Here is a 25,515-nt window from a genome sequence, read left to right as displayed (position 1 = left end):
TTATATTTTATAACATTTAGATTTATATTAATATGATTATTAAATATGTAGCCTTATATTAAATATTATTATAAAATTATATTTTATAATATTTGAATTTATACTAATATAATTAATAAATAGTTATTTTCAATTAGTTTTGAATGTATAATTCGTTAAATATTTATAATATTTCGTTAAAATTATAAAAAAAATCGTTAAGGCTAAAAAATTTCAGTATCTACACATTGTTTATATAAATGTTGTTATTTGGCACCTTAAGGTGTTCAACAACACATGAGATACACATGTCACTTTCTTGTGGTGTTGGACACTAGAGGTGTCCTTTAGCAATTCTCTTTTTATATAAATAGATTTAAAAAATGTGTCCAACTGAATTTTTGTTATTCTTTCCTTAAAATTAACGGTTAAAACTACATCATTACAACAGTTAATTAATTATTTTAAAAAATGACTTTGTTTAAAATATTTAAAATAAATTCTTTATTTTATTCTTTATATTATTAACTGTATTCATGTCCAATTTAATATTATGTGAACTATATTCATGTATTTTGTTGTTTCAAAGAATTATATTTAAATTGAAAAAAAAAACAAGAATTTTGTTTAAATATAAAATAATATATTATGAGAACGATGCTAATAATGGGGTACGTTATACCAATTAATGAACATCTCTAACTACAAATACTAAATACTAGGATTTATATAACCGTAAAATAAAAAATTGTAAACAAATTTCAATATCAGGAATTCAGATATTAAATTTAAATTTAATTTTCTTTACCGCCTCAAATATTGTTCACAAACTATATATATATATATATATATATATGCACACACTTGGTAACTTCACACTCCTACTCTGTAACTCCAACCTACCTAAGATGCTTTGCGATCTTCATCTAATTATACTTCGTTCATTAATGGTGGAAAACTTAACCAAGATTACTTATCTGCGATCTGACTCACCTTTCATCTCACGCAAAAAGTTCTGCTACATCGCCACCACCCCAGACTGAACCAAAACCCTAAAACCAGGATGTTTAATCTAAGGCAGAAGAAGAAGAAGAATCAGAAGAAAGGGCTGATGTTGATCAGCGTCACCTTCATCGGCAGCTCTGGGCCGATGAAACTGTTGGTCGATGAGGACGAGCCTGTCGATTCGGTCATCCGCACCGCCTTGAAATCTTACGCTCAACAGCAACGACTACCTGTTCTCGGAACTAATGTCAACGATTTCGTCCTGTATTGCCAAGATTTCGATTCTCTGGGCCCTCACGATAAAGTTGGATCCAAAGGAAGGCGTAATTTTGTGCTGTACGAGAAGCCGTCGTCATCGCTGCAGCAGGAGCCTGCTGGGAAGAAGAGTAGTACTAGTGTTACCGGCCATGGAAGACTACAGATTTGGAAGGCGTGGATGCAAAGAAAAGAGCACACCACGTCAAATAATGGTGTCGTTTGTTAGTTTTTCTCTCTTTTTTTGTTTTGTTTTGTTTGTAGAGATGTTATTACGTTTAAAATTGTTTCCAGAAAATATATTGTGATTTATGAGTTTCATAATATTGCCATATATCATAAACAAGAATGTTCTTTCGGACTGGGATTGATTATTAATTACTAATAGATAATTTTCTATGTTTGGTTGACAAATATTTCATTTTAAAAAGAACAAAAACCAAAACTAAAATAAAGAAAATAACAATTATTAATTCAATGAATGTAAAACTCAGGTAATTAATTTCATCAACTATCTACACTCTACTACATCATCAATCCAACTTTCACTATTCTTCCTCCTATTTTGATAGCTGGCCTATTTGTGAACTTTCCTACATCTATAGTAACAAAAGCCCTAAAAATTACCTAAACCATACAACTATTCTCATCACTTCTCAAATCTTGAACTAAAATCATGAATTATATAAAACTCAAATTAAAATCACGAATCATGCAAAAGAAATCATACTAATATCAAAGAGAAATAAGAAAAACATTTAAAGAAAATAGAAGAAGAAGAATAAAATAATTCTCTCAGTTTAGCACAAAAAACTACTTTAAAAATACTCTAAAGGTGTTTAAATAGAAACCCTAGCAATTCTGCATGAAAAGATGTGCCACCATAAAAATGCCATTCTCCACGAAAAGTGTAAAAATTGCTTTAAAAACGCTCTAAATGTGTTTAACTAGATACCCATAGGGTGCTACCTTACAACATTAATGTTGGGGGTGCTAATAACACTTCTTGGAACTCTACTTTTTGACTTTAATAACAATGCAACATTATATATAATGACGTTGGGCGCTAATAATACATAACAAAATTGAAACTCGCTTCGAATAGCCTACAACGCCAACTGATCATATTTTGTGCTTAACTCTCTCGATATAAGACGATTCAAAAAGAGATGAAAAGTTAAGAGAAATATCTAAAACTTATATTTCTAAGAGTTTTTCCAGAATGTGGAGAAATCATGGTCAAAATGCAGCTTAAAGTTTTAAACTTGTGTTACATAGCATAAACGACGCGTATTAAACATATTCAACGTATTATTTTCTACCCATAATATCTTGAAACTCCACACTCAACACTAAATCCATCTTATTCATCGTATTGAACATGTTTCTTCCTATTTCACTACCTATTATGTACTTGATCATTAAAACTTGAAACAAGAGGAAATCAAAAGTAAATCAGCACAAAATAAAGTAAAAACACTTAAATAACATTTTAATTTACTTTCTAAAACTAACCTAAATTCAACCTAAAACACACTACAAAAAACCTCACTTTTGCCAGTGCAAATTTGCACCGGCAAAGGTCCGCAACATATCCTCGTCGCTAATTTCACTTTTGCCGACACAAAATGTAATGCGCCGGCAATGGTATCTTTTGGCGACGAAAAAATGCGCTGGGAAAAATAAGAATGCGCCGGCAAAAGTAGACTCTTTTAGTGGCGCGTTTTTGCGCCGGGAAATGTGTATATATGCAGTGAGGGTTGAGACTTTTGCCGACGTAATTTTGCGCCGGTAAAAATATTTTTTAAATATTTTTTTGATTATATTACTAATTTTATTTTCAATATATTAATATTAATTAATAAATTTCGATTTTAATATATTAATAATTATTTAATTTTTTAGTAATATTATTTAATTAGAAATAAAAATAAAATTAAAATTAAAATTTTATAAATAAATAAAAAAAATTACAACTATTAATATTTATTGTCTCCACCAAACATGAAAATATAAAAGTAGATTAGTAAAATAAATGTCTAATAAATTAAACTTTAAATAAATAAATAAAAAGTTCAATAAATGAGTACTGCCCGCCTCATCATCCCCGCCCCCGTCAGCATCATCGTCCTCGTCCGAATCCTGTTCTGGTAAGTCAATAGTAAAACCAGGAGCCATTTCACCAACCTGCTTCAACAAAGCATTAAGCAGGAGATCTTGACGCCGTTGACGACTCTCAAGTTTAGTATTATGCTTTTTTAGGTTCAGATTTTGTAGCATAATGTCCTCACTTCGATGCAAAATGCTGTCCACTTTAGGTGGCAATTGCCCAGACATTTGAGAAGTTAATGAAGATGCTGCACTTTTTGCGCCAATTGCCTTTAACCTAGGCAACCCCCCAAACCCTTTCTTATAACGCGAGCGAGGTCCAAGGACATCCGTGACAATATCCATATCAGGCGGGAACTGACCGTCGACATTATCGCCGACACAAGAAGCAGCAGATGATACAAGGGCCGTACTTTGTGATGCTCGACGCTCGATCATCTCAGTCTGCACAATAAAAAGAACGTATCTCGAATTCCAATATAACATTATTTGAAAACCTAACTTATAAATTTTTAATATAACAACATATAAAATATAACTTTATTATCTATCTGCTAACATCCTATCATTAATGACTGCAGACCAGTGATTGAAAAAGAATGTAATTAATTTTGTTCCTGTATCAGGGAGCAAGTGGGCTAAAGTAAATTTGGTCATGAAAATTCATATCTAAATCAAAATCATGAAGATGTTGTTGATATATATGGTAAGTGCAGTTAATTCCATTAATGGGGAATTTACATCTCCAAACATATACATCAACTATATTTGCATGTTTTTTATTTAGATATGGATTTTCATGACCAAATTTACTTTAGTCCACAAGCTCCCTGATACGGGGACAACATTAATTACATTCTTTTTTTTTATCTTAGTCCACAATCATTAATCATAAAAATATTGGCACATAGATTATAAAGATTTAATTGTTAAAAATTTAATTAATAATTAATAAATAATTACTAATTGACAACAACCAATTAATAATTAATATTTATTAATTATTTATTAAACTTTTTTAAAGTTAAATGATCATAAATTAGTTAAGGTTATGCAACTTAAATATTTTGTTGCCGCTACATCACTAATCCACTTATCCTTCTTCTTGTGGAGGTGCTCGAATGTGTCGATCATGCTTAGGAGCTCGCCAGTAGATGGGTCCATCTAAAAAAGAAAATTATTTAAACATTGTGACATTTATAATATTTTCGTAAATGTAAGGATATAGGTTATTATAATTTACGTGATCATAAACATGGGCAACAATGGATTTGGAACCGTGTCCTCCTGATATGGTCATTTTTGCTCGAGCTTCTTTATTTTTCTTTGATATACGCTTCAAACAGAAAACAGTACTCATTAATCTAGATTGTAATTTTATAATTAAAAATTAATGTAAAATCTACGGCATACATGCTGAGAATCAGAAGCCCAAAAATCACGTAGAATTGCCCATTCAGAAGAAGTAATCGACCCAAAAGGTTTTGACTTCGCTCTCTCATTGTCCACCTCTCCTCCAACCTCTACCCAGTGTTTCTTCATCGTGTGGCACCAATCAGTCAGATGTTTTTGCATTTGTCTTACCATGGCATCGTTGATTACTGGATTGTCTTGTGGATAAATGAATTTGTCCTAAAATCACAATTAAAATTGGAATTTGTTAAAATATTATGAAGATAGAAAAAATATTTAATAGTGAGTTATTAACAAAGTTCAAAAAAGTTCCCAAGACACTGTCGCAAACATTCTTCTCAATGTGCATTACGTCCAAGTTATGCCTCAGCAATAATTCCTTCAAATAATCAAGCTCGAAAAATATGCTCTTCTTCGACCAATTAAGTTCAATCGGAGCCCTTTTGCGTTTCACACCACCAAATTCTTTGTGTTTCCCAGGATGTCTAATCTGCAAATTCTCTAATTGCTTCAACACATCATCACTGGAGTAATCTTTCGGTGGTGGCCTGAGTTCCTTGTTACCGTCGAATAGTGCTTGTTTGCTCCTCCATTCATGATCCATATCAAGAAACCTCCTATGGCCAATGTATGCAATTTTACTTCCAATCCCTACAAAGGGATTTTCTTCATTGCATGTAGGGCACGCCTTGTACTCTTTTGTGCTCCACCCAGACATCATAGCATAAGCTGGGTAGTCGTTAATGGTCCACAAGATTGCTGCACGCATATTGAACAAGGTACTATTGTATGCATCTCGTGTCTCGACATCATTCACCCATAACTCCTTCAACTCGTCAAGCAAAGGTCTCATATAGACATCGATATCTTTTCCAGGTGAAGAATGACCTGGAATTAGAATAGACAACATTAATGACTGTGGTTTCATGCACTTCCACCGCGACAAGTTGTATGAGACAAGTATCACAGGCCACATGCTGTAAGAGTTGCTCATGTTCCCAAAGGGATTGAAACCATCTGTAGCCAACCCAAGCCTAACATTTCGAGGTTCGGCTGCGAAAGATGGGTACAACTCATCAAGGTGCTTCCACGCCTTACTGTCAGTGGGGTGCCTCATCACACCATCTTCCTTTGGCCTTTTAGAATAGTGCCATCTCATATCATCTGCAGTATATCTGGAACTGTACAACCTTTTCAATCTCGGCGTCAACGAAAAGTACCGCATGACCTTATGGGACACTTTCTTCTCGTTCCCATGATTATCTTGCCAGCGACACTCACCACAAACCAGACAGAACTCCAAATTCACATTCTCCTTCCAAAACAGTGCACAGTCATGCTTGCAAGCATCGATGGACTCATATCCCAATCCAATACTCCGCAACTTTGCCTTCGCCTCATAGTTAGACTTAGGTAAAATTGTTCCGCCAGGCATAGCGTCGACTAACAATTCCAGCAAACCATCAAAGTAATGATTGCTGCACTTGTTAATAACTTTCAGATGCATCAGCTTCACCAAGAAGTTCAACGCGGAATACTTTCGGCAACCCGGGTACAGTTCACTTGACATCTCCTTAAATAAATTTTCATACTTGTCGCGATGTTGAGGATCATTATAGTTTCCAGCGGGAACGTCATCTTCAGCGTAAACATCCTCCAGGATATCCGCTATCTCATCTCTATCATGATCTCGTACCACAGCTGGTGGCGACGGCAGCGCCTCTCCATGGTAATACCACACTTTGTAGGATTGTATGATTCCATTGTTGAATAAATGCATCGAAATTGCATTTATAGGTTGGAACTTAACATTTCCACATTTCTTGCACGGACAGTGAACCAAACCTCGATCGTTCAACTGATTTTTGGCTATATCGAAGAACTCCTTAACACCATTTCTATACTCCAGAGACCAACGATTCCTCGCACTCATCCAGCTTCTGTCGCTCGCCATCTTTAAGCGAAATAATTAAGAAAATATTAATAATTGTCTTAAAATGAGGGAAATGATAGTCAAAATATTTCATGACTGTTTGTCTCCCTAATTATCACTAACTGATAATAATATCCTATCTCTGGCAAAAATAATTATTTATAGGGATATTTGGATCTAAAATACTCAAACTTACAACTTACTAACACTTAAATGACACGTGGCACCACATGATTGGTACACATTATTATTATTATTTTAAATAATTTTTCATAAAAAAATATCATTTTATATTTTTCATTTTTCAAAATAATAAAATTTATTGTTTTTCAATTTAAAAGTAACAAAAACTAATATTTTCTCATTTTTGTTTAAAAAAAAAATCAAATTTGTTGCTTTTAATCAATTATTTAAGATTAAGTAAAAAAATATTTAATCTTAAATTATTGCTTGGATTTTAAACAAAATTACTTAATCTTTATTTGAAAAAAAACTAGACAAAATGATAAATAGGAAGATTTTAATAATAATAATAATAAATTAAAAAATTTGAGGATATTAACAATAAACAATTAAATTTAAAAAAAAAATGTATTTTTCATACTTAATCTTAAATTGAAAAAAAGTTTGAATTTTTTTTTAAAAAAAATGTAAATTTTATTTTTTGTTAAATTGAAAATTATTTTAAGAATAATAACAATGTGGACCAATCATGTAGTGCCATGTGTCATTTGACCAGTCAATTTTAATATTTAACACTGTGTATCTCTAATTGCAAGTAAATTTCACATTTTGGTGCTTTTGCCACTAAAAAATCAATTTGGGTATTTAAGTGTTAGTAAGTTGTAAGTTTGGGTATTTACTTATTTATTACTTTTATTTTAAAATTAATTTAATTATACATTAATTTCATTTTGTAATTTTTTATTAAATTCTTCAATTTGTATTGGATTATTTACTTAATCAATAACAATTTTATTATATTTATATTTTACTTAATTATATTTTAGTAAATCATTTATATTTTTAACTTTTTCAATTACAAAACATCTAATATTAATGTTAAAATTAATTATTAATTATTATGATTGGTAATTTTATTTTATTTAAATTATAGTTAAAAATTATTTTTTTGATGAATTTTTAATTATACTTAAATTTTTATTTAATTAATTATTAAACTTGTATTAATTTTACTAACTCTAACAAAATTTGGACAGCATAACGACTATATTTCAAACTATCCAAAAAATTAAAAAAACCTACAAATTAAACACATATATAACCAGAATATTCCCATATCATACAAAACATATATATACATTAACAAATATTTAACCACAAAAAAACATATACCAAAACTGATTTTTTTATTAATACAAAAAAATTATTAAATACATATTTACAAACATATCACATTTAATATAAAACAATTTAAAAATATAAACATACATTATTAATCTTAATTTTTTTTAAGTTCATACTTTAACTAGTATATATATATATATATCAAAAAAATACAATATAATAAATATTAACAAGCAAAAATAAACAAATACATATAAAGCATTCAAATAAAAAAAAATACATATTCAAATCTATTTTTTTTATTTTACAAAAAAAATTAATAAATACAAAAAACATATATTATAAAAATATCTTTAAAATAGTTGTTATTAAGAGAAACAAATAAATATAAAGCATTAAAATAAAAATTAATATTAATGGCTATAATTTTTATAATTAATGTTAATTTTCTTAAGACTAAAGAAATTTGGCCAGCATAACGACTATTTTTTAAACTATCCCAAAATTTTATAAAACCTACAAACTACACACAATATACAAAATATTCCCAGAGCAATATACAGAATATTCTCATAGAATGCACAACATAAACCAAAATTAATAACATATATCAAATCTTTTTATATCAGTAACATCAAAACAATTTATTTAGTAAATATTTATAAACAAATAATATTTAATATAAAAAAATATAATATATATTTTTTTAATATACATAATCTAATCTATTTTTTAATATACATATAAAGCATTAAAATTAAAAATATACATACTCAAATCAGTTTTTTTTTAATAAATACTAAAACCATACATTTTTTTTCATTATTAATCTCATTTTTCTAAAACTACACAGATTTATTTGTTTTTTTTAATAGAAAAATATAATTATAATACCAAATATTACACACATACATATATATTAATAGTTCATAATTAATTAATCAATTTTCTAAAAAAAATTAACATTAAATAAACATATGTACAAATATTTACATATATACATATATACATAAAGAAACATATATACATATAAAAAAAACAGATATATAAATATAAATATACATATATACGGACATATAAATATATATATATACAAATATATAAACATATAGGCAATTTATCAGGTGGAGACGGTAAAAACGTCTGCACCGGTGGAGACCATTTTTTTGCACCATTTGATCAAATGAATGACTTTGATATTCATTAAGCTATATATATATATGTCAACTTCAATCAATCAATCTCTCTTATATATAACATAGCTACACAACTTCAACTACAATCAATCAATATCTCTTATATATAATATAACCCTTTTTTATTACAATTAAATGATATTTTAATTAATTTAGTCAAAATTTTAACTAATTAAAATTTAGATATTAGTTAAAAAAAACTAAAATTTTCACACGTGCCCACCTAGTATTAAAATTATAGGAATAGGAGCCTTCTTAAGTTTAGGATATTAGGTTAGTTTGTTTGTCAATGGGAAATTTGGGTATTTATGCATATTGTATGTGCATATATCAAAAAAATATCATTCTTTAACATCATTCCAAAATAATGCTAGTATTTGTTTGGTTTCCAAAAATACCCTTATCATTTTTTTTAGCCTCCATCCGTCTTCTCTCTCGGGTCACCTTTATTTTTTGGACACCATCCATCCATCCCTTATCAATTAAGATACTAATTTATGCACTTCAAATAGATCTTAGCTTGGTTTTTTTTGCAATTTTTTTCACAATTTTTTAGATCTGAAACGTAAAAAGTTGCAGAAAACTCGATGTACCTCGATGCCCAGCTCGATAGGTCCTTAAAAATCATGATTTTCAAGAAAAAAACCATCTGCCTTGATAGGACTCGACATAACTCGATAGGTCTCGATGCAAATCAATGCAATTGATAGAAATTGCATAACTTTTCACTCGGGTGTCCGTTTGAGGTGATTTTTTTTTAAATTTGGGTATTTTCTTGAGATCTACACGTTTGGGATATGTAAAGACACATTTCGGAAGTTAAAAGTTTGAAAAAATACCCAACTTTGAAAATATAATGGTATTGTTTTTTAACTTTGGTGTGTTTTCATGCTTTCAACTTCCCAAATGAATGTGTAAACATATTAGACGTGTAGATCTCAAAAATATACCCAAATTCAAAAAAAAATCACCTCAAACGGACACCCTAGTGCAAAAATTATGCACTTTCTATTAATTGTATCGAGGTATGTCGAGGCTTATCGATGTAGTATCGAGGCATATGGTTTTTTTTTTCATGAAAATCATGATTTCTAAGAGATACCTCGATAGAACTCGATGTACCTCGATGCCCAGCTCGATATGTCCTTAAAAATCATGATTTTCAAGAAAATAACCATCTGCCTTGATACGACTCGATAGAACTCGATAGGTCTCCATGCAAATCAATGCAATTGATAGAAATTGCATAACTTTTCACTCGGGTGTCCGTTTGAGGTGATTTATTTTTTGAATTTGGGTATTTTCTTGAGATCTACACGTTTGGGATATGTAAAGACACATTTGGGAAGTTAAAAGTTTGAAAACATACCAAACTTTGAAAATATAATGGTATAGTTTTTTAACTTTAGTGTGTTTTCAAGCTTTCAACTTCCCAAATGCATGTGTAAACATATTAGACGTGTAGATCTCAAAAATATACCCAAATTCAAAAAAAAAAATCACTTCAAACGGACACCCTAGTGAAAAATTATGCACTTTCTATTAATTGTATCGAGGTATGTCGAGGCTTATCGATGTAGTATCGAGGCATATGGTTTTTTTTCATGAAAATCATGATTTCTAAGATATACCTCGGTAGAACTCGATGTACCTCGATGCCCAGCTTGATAGGTCCTTAAAAATCATGATTTTCAAGAAAATAACCATCTGCCTCGATAGAACTCGATAGGTCTCGATGCAAATCAATGCAATTGATTGAAATTGCATAAATTTTCACTCGGGTGTTCGTTTGAGGTGATTTGTTTTTTGAATTTGGGTATTTTTTTGAGATCTACACGTCTAATATGTTTACACATGCATTTGGGAAGTTGAAAGCTTGAAAACATACCAAAGTTAAAAAACAATACCATTATATTTTCAAAGTTGGGTATGTTTTCAAACTTTTTACTTCCCAAATGTGTCTTTACATATCCCAAACGTGTAGATCTCAAGAAAATATCCAAATTCAAAAAATAAATCACCTCAAACGGACACCCGAGTGAAAAGTTATGCAATTTTTATCAATTGCATTGATTTGCATTGAGACCTATCGAGTTCTATCGAGTCCTATTGAGGCAGATGGTTATTTTCTTTAAAATCATGATTTTTAAGGACCTATCGAGCTGGGCATCGAGGTACATTGAATTCTATCGAGGTACATCGAGTTCTATCGAGGTATATCTTAGAAATCATGATTTTCATGAAAAAACCATATGCCTCGATTCTACATCGATAAGCCTCGACATACATCGATACAATTAATAGAAAGGACATAATTTTTCACTAGGGTGTCCGTTTGAGGTGATTTGTTTTTTGAATTTGGGTATATTTTTGAGATCTACACGTCTAATATGTTTACACATGCATTTGGGAAGTTGAAAGCTTGAAAACACACCAAAGTTAAAAAACAATACCATTATATTTTCAAAGTTGGGTATGTTTTCAAACTTTTAACTTCCCAAATGTGTCTTTACATATCCCAAATGTGTAGATCTCAAGAAAATACCCAAATTCAAAAAATAAATCACCTCAAACGGACACCCGAGTGAAAAGTTATGCAATTTTTATCAATTGCATTGATTTGCATTGAGACCTATCGAGTTCTATCGAGTCCTATTGAGGCAGATGGTTATTTTCTTTAAAATCATGATTTTTAAGGACCTATCGAGCTGGGCATCGAGGTACATTGAATTCTATCGAGGTACATCGAGTTCTATCGAGGTATATCTTAGAAATCATGATTTTCATGAAAAAACCATATGCCTCGATTCTACATCGATAAGCCTCGACATACATCGATACAATTAATAGAAAGGACATAATTTTTCACTAGGGTGTCCGTTTGAGGTGATTTGTTTTTTGAATTTGGGTATATTTTTTAGATCTACACGTCTACTATGTTTACACATGCATTTGGGAAGTTTAAAGCTTGAAAACACACCAAAGTTCAAAAACAATACCATTATATTTTCAAAGTTCGATATGTTTTCAAACTTTTAACTTCCTAAATGTGTCTTTACATATCCCAAATGTGTAGATCTCAAGAAAATATCCAAATTAAAAAAAATCACCTCAAACGGACACCCGAGTGAAAAGTTATGCAATTTCTATCAATTGCATTGATTTGCATCGAGACCTATCGAGTTCTGTCGAGTCCTATCGAGGCAGATGTTTTTTCCTTGAAAATCATGATTTTTAAGGACCTATCGAGCTGGACATCGAGTTTTCTGCAACTTTTTACGTTTTAGATCTAAAAAATTGTGAAAAAAATTGCAAAAAAAAAAACCAAAAATTATGCTAAGATCTATTCGAAATGCATAAATTAGTATCTTAATTGATAAGGGATGGAGGGATGGATGGATGGTGTCCAGAAAATAAAAGTGACCCGAGAGAGAAGTCGGATGGAGGCTAAAAAAAAATGATAAGGGTATTTGTGGAAACCAAACAAATACTAGCATTATTTTGGAATGATGTTAAAGAATGATATTTTTTTGATATATGCACCTACAATATGCATAAATACCCAAATTTCCCATTGACAAACAAACTAACCTAATATCTTAAACTTAAGAAGGCTCATATTCCTATAATTTTAATACTAGGTGGGCACGTGTGAAAAATTTAGTTTTTTTTTTAACTAATATCTAAATTTTAATTAGTTAAAATTTTGACTAAATTAATTAAAATATCATTTAATTGTAATAAAAAAGGGTTATATTATATATAAGAGATATTGATTGATTGTAGATGAAGTTGTGTAGCTATGTTATATATAAGAGAGATTGATTGATTGAAGTTGACATATATATATATAGCTTAATGAATATCAAAACCGTTCATTTGATCAAATGGTGGAAAAAAAAGGTCTCCACCGGTGCAGACGTTTTTACCGTCTCCACTTGAGCAATGCCCTAAACATATATATACATATATATAAACATATATATACATATATAAACATATATATATAAACTAATATATACACATATATATAAACAGATATATACACATATATATAAACTGATATAAATACATATATAAACCGATATATATACAGATATAAATATATACATAAACAATTCTTTGGAGTTGTTCTACCGAGAGATTGGAACTATAACACTTGTTTATAGAGAGAGAATAACAAAAAAAATACAATTATAAAACGAGATATAGAGAAAAAAATCTAAAAATGTTAAAAAATTTCCCATTGGATTTACTAACCTTGAGAGAGAAGAGCTTCACTATATGAGCTGAGCCACGATGGGATTATGGAATGGGGTGGTCGGATTCCATTAACACAGAGGAGAGAGAAGTTTTTTCTGAAAAAAAATGTGAAATGGGGAAGAAGGGCTCACGACGGGTCTAATATCACTATGACTTTTGCCGGCGCGTTTCATTGCGCCTACAAGAGTCTAAAAATGTGCTGGCAAAAGTATTTAATAAATCCTAGGACAAAACGGTTTCGTTTTACTTAGTTCGACTTTTACCGGCGCGTTAGGTGAAATGCGCCTGCAAAAGTCTATGGTATTTTTTTTTTGAAAAACTGATGTTACTTTTGCCGGTGCAAGGTGAAAGTTGTTTTTGCCAATGCAGTTCCGAATTGCACCGGCAAAAACCTTGTTTCTTGTAGTGACATAACAATTAGATTATTATTTGTTTTGAAGTTTTTTCATTTATATTGAATATCATTTAAAAAAATGATCTTATATTCCTTCCAATTGTATCATAACATCGAAAATATATTTATATTTTGCCACATATAGGCGTTTTTCTCCAAATAATATTAAAATTTTGATGCCATTCAAATATGGGTTATCCAATTATATGTTTGCAGAAAGATTTCTTGTTTTAACACATAATGGTTTCATTATAAAACTCACATCACACTATTGACTAAATTTCATACTAGAAAAAGAAAGAGAAGGATCTTTTATAAAAAGGAGCCTTCATTCGTGATTATGGACTTATTCTTAGTACTCGTCGACTTGAGAGGTCTCGTGACACTTGCCAGCTAGAGAGGTCCCATGACACTTGCCAACCAGATAGATCACATATGATATTCGTCAATAAGGATCAAGGAACATCCTGATTTGTTGTAAAGGCTAGACCTGCAAGATCAACATAACGAAAAAACTCACTACCTGAGCAGACCATGAAATTACCACTAGAAAATCTAAGAATGGCTTTAGACAAGCTTGCATCTAGAGAAAATGAGTTAGCAGTAGGCTATAGAGAATCGCCATTTACTCTAAATCAAGATGCACACTTGGATTTAAGAAGTCACATGTTAACTCTTATGATGGAAAGTCTTCTCCCTAAAAATACCTTGACAAACTCAACGACCTCATGGACCGGGAGAAAGTTAAAGACCTTGCAAGTGTCACTACTTGACAGTCACCCTCAGCTTCCTAATCAGTCCATAATCTCATGTGAACTTAATGTTCATGTTTCTCTGGCAGTACCAAGTTACAAGAGAATTTTCGGTCCCAATTACACCTTGACAACAAGATAGAGACTAGGAGAGACATTCTCATCATACTTAAAGTAATTCTCCATTGTACTTTCAAAAGTCATATATTCTTGAAAAAATCAATCTATCTCTAATCATTGGAGGAGTCCTTCCCAAATTTGATTTATGGAAAGACCTCCAAGGTGAACAGTGCAGAACTTGGCCGCTTGTATAAAATGGTAGAGAGGTATTAGTGTGGTAAAGAGAATGCCCCAACCCGAGACCCGAGACCTTAGGTTTGGTAAATATATAATATCTATTATTCAAAAAATGTCAAATTTTGACTCTGGTTAGAAAATAATCCTCATAAATAATCATTTAGTTTACATCATATAGTACAATAATTATAATTTCAAAAATAATGAAATAACTCCTATATATAATTATATATAAAATTATTAGTGAAAAAAGCAAAATCATCAATCATTATACATAGTCAAATAATATTCTCACAATTATGTAATCACCAAAGAATTAAAATTAACACCAAAATAATACTTAGCACCCATCGTTCATCATTCCTAACTATCACATACAGTACAACAAAAATGACTTTTAGGAGCGAGGGATGTCGCCCCTGAAGATCTTAAAAGTCGCCTCAAATGTGTCGCCTCTAATAAAATGTATCTAATACTGTATATTTGGGATGACACACGTGTCGCCCCAAAATTTATCACATATGGCAATATTTTTTTTGTCAAATAATTGCCGCTAATAGTTGATTGATAGGGGCAATCACGTCACCCCTAATACTTTTTATTTTTAAAAAATAATAAATTTATTATAATAATTAAAAAATAAATGATTTAAATTTAAATTATTAAAAAAATATATATTTGAAAATAAAAAATGTTATATTAAATATTCAAATTATTAGTTCATTAAGAAAACAAATATCCATATTGCTAATATAATGTAACAATTAGCTAACAATATTATATATATCTTGTCTCATAAATCAGGTGTGTCCACCATATCGTCTTCCTGTTGCAGTTGTGGTGGTTGCGGCAACATCGGCCATAGATATTGCAGAGGTAATGTGGACGATCTTGCTCCGTATATGTAGGAAAACGGCGACTGCGATGACAGTGCAATCGACCACAGATAAGGTGATGATGTTGCTCCATAAATGTAAGGTGGTGCCATAGGTTGTGACGACACTGCTCTACATGGAAGGATAGGTTGGAGATGGAGGTTGAGAATACAAAGTTGCAGAAATGTCGGTATCAGGCATAGGCGACATCTGAAAGTTCCGTGGATGAGCTGATGTTGGAAGAAATTGACTTGTTCAATCAAATTATGTACGAGATCCACCAAATTTTCTAACTGTTCTGATAAATGTTGAGGAGAGGCTTGAGTCACTGAAGTGAGAGCGCTGGGTAGTAAGTTTTACAATGTTTAAGATTTTTATTAAGTCATATTTTTATTATTATTTAATTAAGTTAATCAATAATAATTATTTCTATTCTTAGTTTTGTATTTTTCAATGTTAATTTTTTTTAATATCATACTTACTTTTTCTTCTTTCAAATTAATGTTAAAGTTATTAATAATATTATTTTTAAAAATTTGAAATTATGAATAGATTATTTTTAAATAATTAATTTAATAATTATTAAGTAATAGTTATATTTATTACTTTCTTTTATTACCAATTATTTTAGATAATATATTTTTTCTAAAGATTTATCTCATTTTTTAATTTACTTCTTACATTTATGATTATAAGATAAAATATTATTTTAATTCAATTCATTTTCAATTATATATCAAATTTATTCATCATGTTGTATTTTTTTAATTTAATTAATTAACATTGATATTTATAAATAATGTTTTTTGTTTAAATAACTTATCTATTCTTTAATTTACTTTTTTAATTATTATTAATTTGATAAGTTAATTATTATTAATTAGTTTTCTAATTATTCATAGTTTTATTTAGTATTTACTTTAGATCCCTAGCTCTACCAAAATTTCAGCAACATTACAGTTATTATATAAGCTATCCAAAAAAATTAAAAGCATGGAAATGATATTCAGAATATTCCCTGAACATTTACAATATATTATGTATCAAATTCAAACACTAAAACACTATAAACATAAACACTAAACTTTTCTACACACATTCATAATATATTGTTCTGTTCATGCTATTCAATAAATTCAAAAACCAATATCACCACAAAATCAATAATAACATTGAAAAATGTAAATATAATTTTTTTCTTCAATACACAAGATAAACAAATTAACTAAATTAAATCATATTAACAAATACATTACAATTAAAATAATTCAAACATTTCAAATCTAAATATTTTTTTCATTAATTAAAACAATAAAAACAACAACAACAATAACAACAACAACAACATAATAATAATAATAATAATAATAATAATAATAATAATAATAATAACAATAATTATTATTATTATTCTTGTTGTTGTCATTATTATTATAAAAATTACATGCTGCCAAAAATTGGAGACACCGTAGTAAAAGAACCCTCCTTTAATTTCCACACAGACACAAAAAATATATACTTATAAAATAAAAATAGAAAAATAAAAACAAATAAAAAAAACAAAAACAAATCAGAAAAATATAAAAACAAATAAGAAGAGAAAATTAAAAAAAAATAAAGCAGAACAAAAAATACAAACCAAAAAATTAAAAATTAGAAAAAATAGAACAATAAAAAAATAATAAAAATACAAAAAAAATTAAAAACTAAATATATATATATATATTGGAGAGGGAGGTAGATTGGTGGAGGTGGTGGTAGAAGATCGGCGTGGTGGTGGTGGTGGAGGTAGCGAGATATAACCGTGAGGGAGAGAGAGAGAGAGATGTTTTTGGAGAGGAAGGGGGTTTTGAAGGAGAGGAAGAGAATGAGAGAAAAAAAAAGGGAGAGAATGAGAGAAATAAAAGGAAGAGAATGAGTGAGATAGGGGGAAAGAGGTTGGGTTCTTTGGGTTTTTTTTTCTTCGAATTCCTTTGTGTTTTTATTTCCTTCTGCTTTCCACGTTACAGATGCAAGAGGTGGAGATGAAGGAGAGTTAGAATATATAATAATATTAGGGGCGACACATTACCACTAATATCCATACACACTGTTTGACCAAAATTATACAATGAAAATTTTCCCTTTTTAAATTTTGTATTATTAGGGGCAACTCGTTGCTCACCGCCCCTAATAATCCCCCCCCCCCCCCCCCCCCACATATTATGAGCGATTAACCATCTGTCACCCCTAATAATAGGTATATTAGGGGCGACAACCTGTCGACCCTAATCACTATAAGAAATTTGGCATTTACCTACCAATTTTATTTGTGGGTAAAAATAATGCATTGGTAGGTAAATACCCTTACCTACCAATTTTGACCAATAACCTATTGATAGGTAATAGTTAGTCAAGAAATGTATTATTACCTACGATTACTATATTGATGGGTACTACCTATAGTAATAAGATGCATCTTCTTTTCGATAGCCCATCATTTGAGAACTCCAAAGTTAAGTGTGCTTGACTTGGAGTAATCTCAAGATGGGTGACCTCCTGAGAAGTTTTCCCAGGAAGCGTGCGAGTAAGGACAAAGCACGCTGCAAAGACTCGTGTTGGTTTGTAGGGCAAGTCGTCATTCCAGGAAGCAGCCATAGTGACGTGGGACGTTACAAATGGTATCAAAGCCTTTACCCAGCCGGAAGTGTGGCCGATGGGAACTTCGGACTCCTAAGAGGGGTGATTATGACAATCAGTATCATGTGATCCGTAGGGGGAAAGACCAGGTAAAGCTATGCAATCCCACATCGCCTGGGGAAGGTCAAGTGTGATGATTCTAAGACTGTGTAGGTATGGGACTACACAGTTGAAGATGGCTTAAATGAATTAATGGGTACTACCTATATTAACAAGATGCATTTTCTTTTTGGTAGCCCATCACTTGAGAACTCCAAAGTTAAGCGTGCTTGACTTGGAGTAATCTAAAGATGGGTGACCTCTTGGGAAGTTTTCCTAGGAAACATGCGAGTGAGGAAAAAACACGCTGGAAAGACTCATGGTTGTTTGTAGGGCTAGTCGTCATTTCAGGAACCAGCCATAGTGACGTGGGACGTTACACAGATGGTCAGCAAAGTACCCGCCACTGGAGTTGGCTGTAAAGGGGGCGAGCGTTGGCGTACCGGTGCCTGCTCATTGCCTCCTTAAGCCTCTTGTTATGAACCTCTAGTGGCTCGTACATATCTTCTCAGGTGGCCTTGTCTTATAAGGAACTCAATCTCATCTTTAAGCTGGTTGCACTTGTTGGTGTCATGACCATAGTTGTTGTGGAAACGACAAAACTTGGTTGTCTCTCTTTTGGAAATATCTTTCCTCATGGGAGCTGGTCGTTTGTAGGGGACTGTGGTGTTGGTAGCTTGGTACACTTCTGCTCTGCTTTTGACTAGGTCGTGTAATTAGTAAACCTCGACTCGTATCTATTACTTTTAGGGCGCTTATTCTCAGATGCTGATGGCTCGTGGTTCGCTCTTTTCCCTCCGTTTTTCCCATTATTTTTGTCGTTGTCGTTGGGTTTTCCAGACCCATTTGCTGCTTTGGTGGGATCTACCTTTGGACCCTGGTCGTCTGCGGGCGCCGTACCTTCGTTGGCAATTTCCTCTTCAAGCTTGATGTGCCGGTCTGCTCGGTCTAAGAATTCTTAGGTGCTCTTCACCCCATTTTCCCTTAAATTGTTTCAGAAGGATGAATGGCGCCATACTCCAGCAGTAAGTGCCATCATCTTCCCTTCATCACCAACTGTCTCAACCCCAGCAGCGGCTCGCATAAAACGCTGGACATACTCCTTCAAGGATTCACCCTCCTTCTGGCGTATCTCGACCAATTGATTGTCTTCAGTCGGATGTACTCGACCAACGCAAAATTGCCTGTTAAATTATTTAACGAACATTTCCCAAGATACTATGCTAGCAGGAGGGAACTTGAAGAACCACTCCTGAGCAGTATCAGATAAGGTGGCTGGAAGGATTTTGCACCGAGCATCATCTGACACTTTCTAAATGTCCATTTGTATCTCGAATTTAATCACATGAGATACTGGGTCTCCAAATCCATTGAAGTTGGGTAAGACTGGTATCTTAAATTTGCTTGGGGTTTTGGCCAATGCTATTCTTTGTATGAACAGAGTGTCTCTTCTCCGATCATATTCAATGTGGGATGTTCGGCTTCCCACTAATTGTTGGACGACCTGATTCAACACATCAAGCTGGGCCTGTACAACGTTTGGTACTATTGGGGCGACCGGTGCTGGAGGGGCATATTGGTCGTGCCTTTCTCGCCTGTCATTGAGTATGTCCCTCAAATCATCATCCCTATGCCTTTGCTCGCTAGCGCCCAGTCGATCAAAGACGTTAGGCTGCTCTCCAACATTCTAGCTCGTCTGCCGATTTTCTCTTGGTGGGGGATTTCGCTCTTCACCCCTATCGCTTTGCCTTCGACCAACATTTCCTTTGCCAGAATCTGCTTTGTTATAATCATGACCATGCCTAAAGCATGACTGACTATGGCGCGACCTGGTGATCGCACTATTTCCTCCTCCCCTTGCTGACATGTCCTGACCGTCAGGTGGAGGCCTGCGTTGGTCGGTAGGTCCCCAGGAATTATTATGTCGTGGGGGGCCCTTGATCGCAGAGCCTAACTCAACCTGCCTTCTACTAGAAGAAGGATGTTGTCCCCTACTCGGTGGGTTTGGCTCCTCAGCAATCTGGCGTCTAGGGCTTCGGGGAGGCTGCCCAGCCCTATTCTGCCTTTGTTGCTGGGGATTATCTCGACCAACGTGAGTAGGTGGCTGCTGCTCAGGATCCTGAACTGGAATATCTTATTGAACAGTAGAGGGTTGTTCCGGCCTCTGAGGACTTGCCATTTGAGGTGGAATGTGGTGATGTTATGGATGATTTGAATGCAGACCATGTTGTGGCAATACACTGGGTGGCTGATCCGGTAGAGAAACAGGTGCAGGCTGTCCCCATGCCAACTGAATGGCTGCATCCAGGGCGGCAGTGGCATCCCTCTGTCGGCGGTAGAAGTCGGCCTACTGCTCATTCAACTATTGACGTTGCCTGTCAATCTCTCTCTGCTGCAACGCCATCGTTTCAGCCACATTTTCTTGATTAGCCCTCATATTGCCTAATTCGTCTTGCAAAACAATCAGTGTCGTCCTCAAGGTCTCAAAATCCATTTCCTCCTCTTCGAAATCTATTTGTGGCTCATCCTCAGCCACATTTTGCGGAGGAGGCTGGGTTGGTGTAGTACTGGAGGTTTGTCTAGTCTTTCTAGCCATTTTTACTTTTGAGTCTAGTTTTCGTCATGTTTAGGTGGTATTTTAGGTAGTCTTTTATGTCATTTTTCTTTCATTTAGTGCGGGTTTATGCTTTTGTTTGTTTATTTTGCAGTATTTGTAAATAAAAGAAAGATTTGAGTACTTGGAGGAAAAAGGTCCAAAAAGAGAAGAAATATCCAAGTTTCGATGATATTTTTGACAAAGGATGGATCTCAGCGTGATTTGGAGGCTTGGTGATTTTTTGGGCTTAAAAATGCATGAGTCGAAAAATTGCTTAAGAGTCGCAGCATGAGCGCTTTGGAGCCGCGGCCAGCCCTTTAAACAGAACCTATGTTTTGGAGGAGAGACTTGGGTCGCGGTATAGAAGGGCCAAATCCCAGAAACCAGAGAAATGGACTGCGACATGGCTTTGGGAGAGTCGTGGCCCAGAATTGCAAATCCTCGTGAATTTGGGACACGGGCCGCGACTTGGTGCATGTAGAGCCACGACCCGCCTCCTCTAAAATTGAAAAAAAAATAAGTTTTATAAAGAAAAGAAAGGATCGAAAATAGATAGATAGAGGGGGAGAGTCTTGGAGGCTGAAGAAGGCTAGGAGAATTCTCAACTGCTTACTTTTCATCTATTCCTTTATGTTATTTTTATATTTCTTTGTGATTAGAATTACAATTATGAACTAAATTTCTATTTTGGATTTTTAATTGAATCACTTGAATCCCTATTATGAACTAATGCAATTTCAAATTTCTTCTTCATCTCTTTTCAATTCCTTATAGCCTGTACTTATTGATTGATTATTGATTGGCCATCTATAGTCATTATCTATATGTTTCTGAATCAAAATCTGAGAAGTGCGATTTGAATTTGCTTTGGTTATATTTGACACAATTCTAATTTGGAACGAGAGTATCTAGATTAATTGTGTAACTATTTATTGAGTTGTAAAGATTAATGCTGTCTTTGTGATTAAATTTACCATAGAAATATAGGAAATTGTCACTTAGGTTGAGTTTATAATTCATAATATGATTATAAGCTGCTTTTGTCAACTTGTTAATTGAAATAGGCACAAAGAAGAAGAATTTAGTACTTTGTATTAGCGAGTAATAGGGAGGATTGTTGATGAGATTAAATATCCTAATTACTCTTTCATTGTTTTAATCTAAGGTTTTGTTATTACTCGTTGTTTTATTTTATCTTTAATTATTGTTTCTGCACTTTATATTTTTCTTTTGCTGTGTCTACAAGAATCGAAAGTCTAATTGACCAAATAGAAAAAAAGATTAATTGACTAGTAATTGGGGGTTCAGTCCTTGAGGACGATACTTGGATTTACCAAGATTATTACTAAATTGCGATACGTGCACTTGCGTATCTATAAAATCCGCAGCAAGTTTTTGGCGCCGTTGCTGGGGACTGAAAAACTATCAATATCAGTCTTATTGATTTTATTTCTAATTTGGTTATTATTGTCTTGTTTCTAATTTTTTTCAGCTGCATTCCTTTGTAAATTTCAGGTGGTTTTGTTATATGCGTAGTAGACGAGGGGTAGGTAGTTTAGTTCCTGTAAATCCTGAAATTGAGAAGACGTGCAAACAAAACAGAAGAAACAAGAGGTTGGCTCATCAGACTGTAGAGATGGTACAAAATGAGAGGGATAATGAGGTTCCCGAAGTTCTTCAACATCAGGTTCAAAGTCCTACTGCCAGAAGTTTGAGAGACTATGTACTGCCAACTATAACAGGAGTACACAATTGTATAAGACTTCTAGCTGTGGAGGCTAATAATTATGAGATTAAGCTGGCGATCTTGCAAATGGTGCAGTCCACTGTCCAATTTGGTGTTTTTCCTTCTGAAGATCCCCATATGCACTTGGCAAATTTCTTAGAGTTGTGTGATACCTTCAAGTACAATGGGGTCAGCAATGATGCTATAAGGTTGAGACTCTTCCCATTTTCTCTGCGGGAAAGAGCTAAGAGCTAGCTTAATTTTATTCAGGAAAATTCTATCAATACTTGGCAAGACCTTGCTTAGAAATTTTTGGCTAAGTTTTTCCCTCCCTTGAAGGCTGCTAAGTTGGGGGGAGAAATTAATAACTTCTATCAGATGGATGGAGAGTCATTATATGATGTGTGGGAGCGTTTCAAGGAGTTATTGAGGAAATGCCCCCACCATGGTATAGAGAAGTGGATGCTGGTTCACAATTTTTATAACGGGTTGTGTGGTACAACAAGAACGATTATTGATGTTGCGGCTAGTGGGGAATTCATGAGTAAGAGTGCCAATGAAGCATATGAGCTGCTAGAGGAAATGGCCACAAATAATCATCAGTGGTCTGAGGAGAGGTCATCTGGGGTTAGAAAGGTAGCTGGGGTGCATGAACTTGATGCAATTACTGCTCTGACAGCACAAGTGGCCTCCTTGACATAACAATTACAACAGAACACTGTATCTGCTAATGCGGTTTAGATGGTAGCTAGCTGTAAAATTTGTGGTGGTCCTCATTCTTTTGATCAATGTCCTGCTAGTAGTAATAATAACATTCCCATGGACCTAGCTCAGGTTCAAGCTATGGGAAATTTTCAGAGGCCATTCAATAATCCATTCTCCAACACTTACAATCCTGGGTGGAGAAATCATCCTTATTTTTCCTGGAGGAATAGTCAGGGTCAGCAGCCTTAGTTTCAGGGCCAATTTCCTTAAAATATGCCTCAGAAACCAATGAATCAAGCTTCTTCATCGCAACAACCTAGGCCTCAACAACCAATGAATAAGGCTCCACCAGACAGGCCTAATGAATTACAAGCTGCATTATTGACTCTCACCAACACCCAAACTCAGTTCATGATAGAGACTAGATCTTCTATCAGAAATCTTGAAACACAAGTGGGGCAGTTGGCTAATATGCTAAATAATAGACCACAGGGAAACTTGCCTAGCAACACCGAAGTTAACCCTAAGGAGCAAGTTCAGACGATTACTCTGAGGAGTGGTAAACAAATTGAGCAGCAGTCAGCAGTTCAGAATGAAGAGTTGGGTGAGAAATTTGATACAATTAAGAAAGGGGTTATAGAAGACCACCCGAGTTCAGAAAAGAGTCCTCCCGTTGTTGTTGACCAGCCAATTGAAGTTCCATATCCTCAAAGGCTTAGAAAAACTACTCTTGATAAACAATTTTCTAAGTTTTTAGAGGTATTTAAAAGTTGCATATCAATATTTCGTTTGCTGAGGCCTTAGAGCAGATGCTCAGCTATGTGAAATTCATGAAGGAGATTCTGTCCAAGAAGAGGAAGATGGAGGATTATGAGACAGTGGCGCTCATTGAAGAGTGCAGTGCAATATTGCAGAGGAAGTTGCCCCAAAAGTAGAGAGATCCGGGGAGCTTTACTACACCTTGCACAATTGAAAATTTTGAATGTATGCATGCTTTATGTGATTTGGGGGCGAGTATTAATCTGATGCCATTATCTGTGTTCAGAAGACTTGGTTTGGGTGAGGCAAAACCAACAACAGTCACTCTACAATTAACAAATCGATCCGTGAAGCATCCACGAGGTGTCATTGAAGATGTTCTTGTAAGGGTGGATAAGTTTATTTTTCCTATTGACTTTATTGTTCTTGACATGGAGGAGGATATGGATGTCCCTATTATTCTTGGTAGACCATTTCTAGCTACAGGCCAAGCTCTCATTGATGTTCATAAGGGAGAGCTTAAACTCAGAGTTCAAGGAGATGTGGTGGTATTTAATGTCTTCAAGGCCATGAAGTATCCGGTGGCTAGTGATAGTTGCTATAGTGTGGATGCGATAGAGAAGGCAGTCTCAAAAAGCAGGGTGAGTAGTGATACTTTAGAGGCAATGTTAACAAGTGATGAGGTAGATCATGATGATGATGAGATGCGAGAATATGTAAATTGGATCAATTCTTACCAACCATACAGGAAGAAGTTTGAAGAGTTAGCAGAGGGGACTGAAAACCATTAACATCCATTCTGCAGCCACCACAGTTGGAATTAAAGGCTCTTCCAGATCATTTATGTTATACATACTTGGGAGAGAAAGAGACTTTACCTGTAATTATTTTAGCTGACCTCTCAAAAACAGAATTGGTAAAATTGTTGAGAGTCTTACGGGATCATAAATTGGCCATTGGGTGGACATTGGCGGATATTAGAGGAATAAGTCCCTCAACAGTAATGCATAAAATTTTATTGGAGGAGGCTGTACTTGAGCAGATTCTTAAATGGTTGGATGTCGGAGTGATCTACCCAATTTTTAATAGCGCATGGTTGAGCCCAGTACAAGTGGTACCTAAAAAGGGTGGTATGACTGTAGTGAAAAATGAAAACAATGAACTCATTTCAACAAGAACTGTGACAGGGTGGTGGATTTGTATTGATTATCGCAAGCTCAACAAGGCTACAA

The 25,515-nt window shown here is 33.4% G+C and overlaps 2 protein-coding genes and 1 non-coding gene across 3 annotated transcripts; 2 read left to right on the top strand and 1 right to left on the bottom strand.

Moving 5' to 3' along the window:
* The first annotated feature begins 1,042 nt into the window (after positions 1–1,042).
* On the top strand, positions 1,043–1,468 carry LOC133833011 (uncharacterized). The gene has a single exon (XM_062263277.1). It carries the CDS (start codon positions 1,043–1,045, stop codon positions 1,466–1,468), a length of 426 nt encoding a protein of 141 aa, XP_062119261.1.
* Positions 1,469–23,164: 21,696 nt separating this feature from the next.
* Positions 23,165–23,271, bottom strand: LOC133833706 (small nucleolar RNA R71). Its single transcript, XR_009893072.1, has one exon. It is a non-coding gene; the product is annotated as a small nucleolar RNA R71 (small nucleolar RNA).
* A 1,113-nt stretch (positions 23,272–24,384) lies between these two features.
* LOC133833010 (uncharacterized) lies at positions 24,385–25,074 on the top strand. The gene is made up of 2 exons (XM_062263276.1): positions 24,385–24,455; positions 24,570–25,074. The coding sequence occupies exons 1-2, from the start codon at positions 24,385–24,387 to the stop codon at positions 25,072–25,074; spliced, it is 576 nt and encodes a 191-aa protein (XP_062119260.1).
* Positions 25,075–25,515: the final 441 nt, after the last annotated feature.

Source organism: Humulus lupulus, chromosome 4 (genome assembly GCF_963169125.1).
Source record: "Humulus lupulus chromosome 4, drHumLupu1.1, whole genome shotgun sequence".
Classification (NCBI taxonomy): Eukaryota; Viridiplantae; Streptophyta; class Magnoliopsida; order Rosales; family Cannabaceae; genus Humulus; species Humulus lupulus.
The sequence above is the reverse complement of the archived record's forward strand: the minus strand, read 5'-3'. Positions and strand labels throughout refer to the sequence as shown.

Coding starts and splice junctions, on each gene's coding strand:
- LOC133833011 (XM_062263277.1), top strand. CDS start 1,043: ATGTTTAATCTAAGGCAGAAGAAGAAGAAGAATCAGAAGAAAGGGCTG.
- LOC133833010 (XM_062263276.1), top strand. CDS start 24,385: ATGGAGGATTATGAGACAGTGGCGCTCATTGAAGAGTGCAGTGCAATA. Junction 24,456..24,569: donor CAGAGGAAGTTGCCCCAAAA/GTAGAGAGATCC, acceptor ATCTGTGTTCAG/AAGACTTGGTTTGGGTGAGG.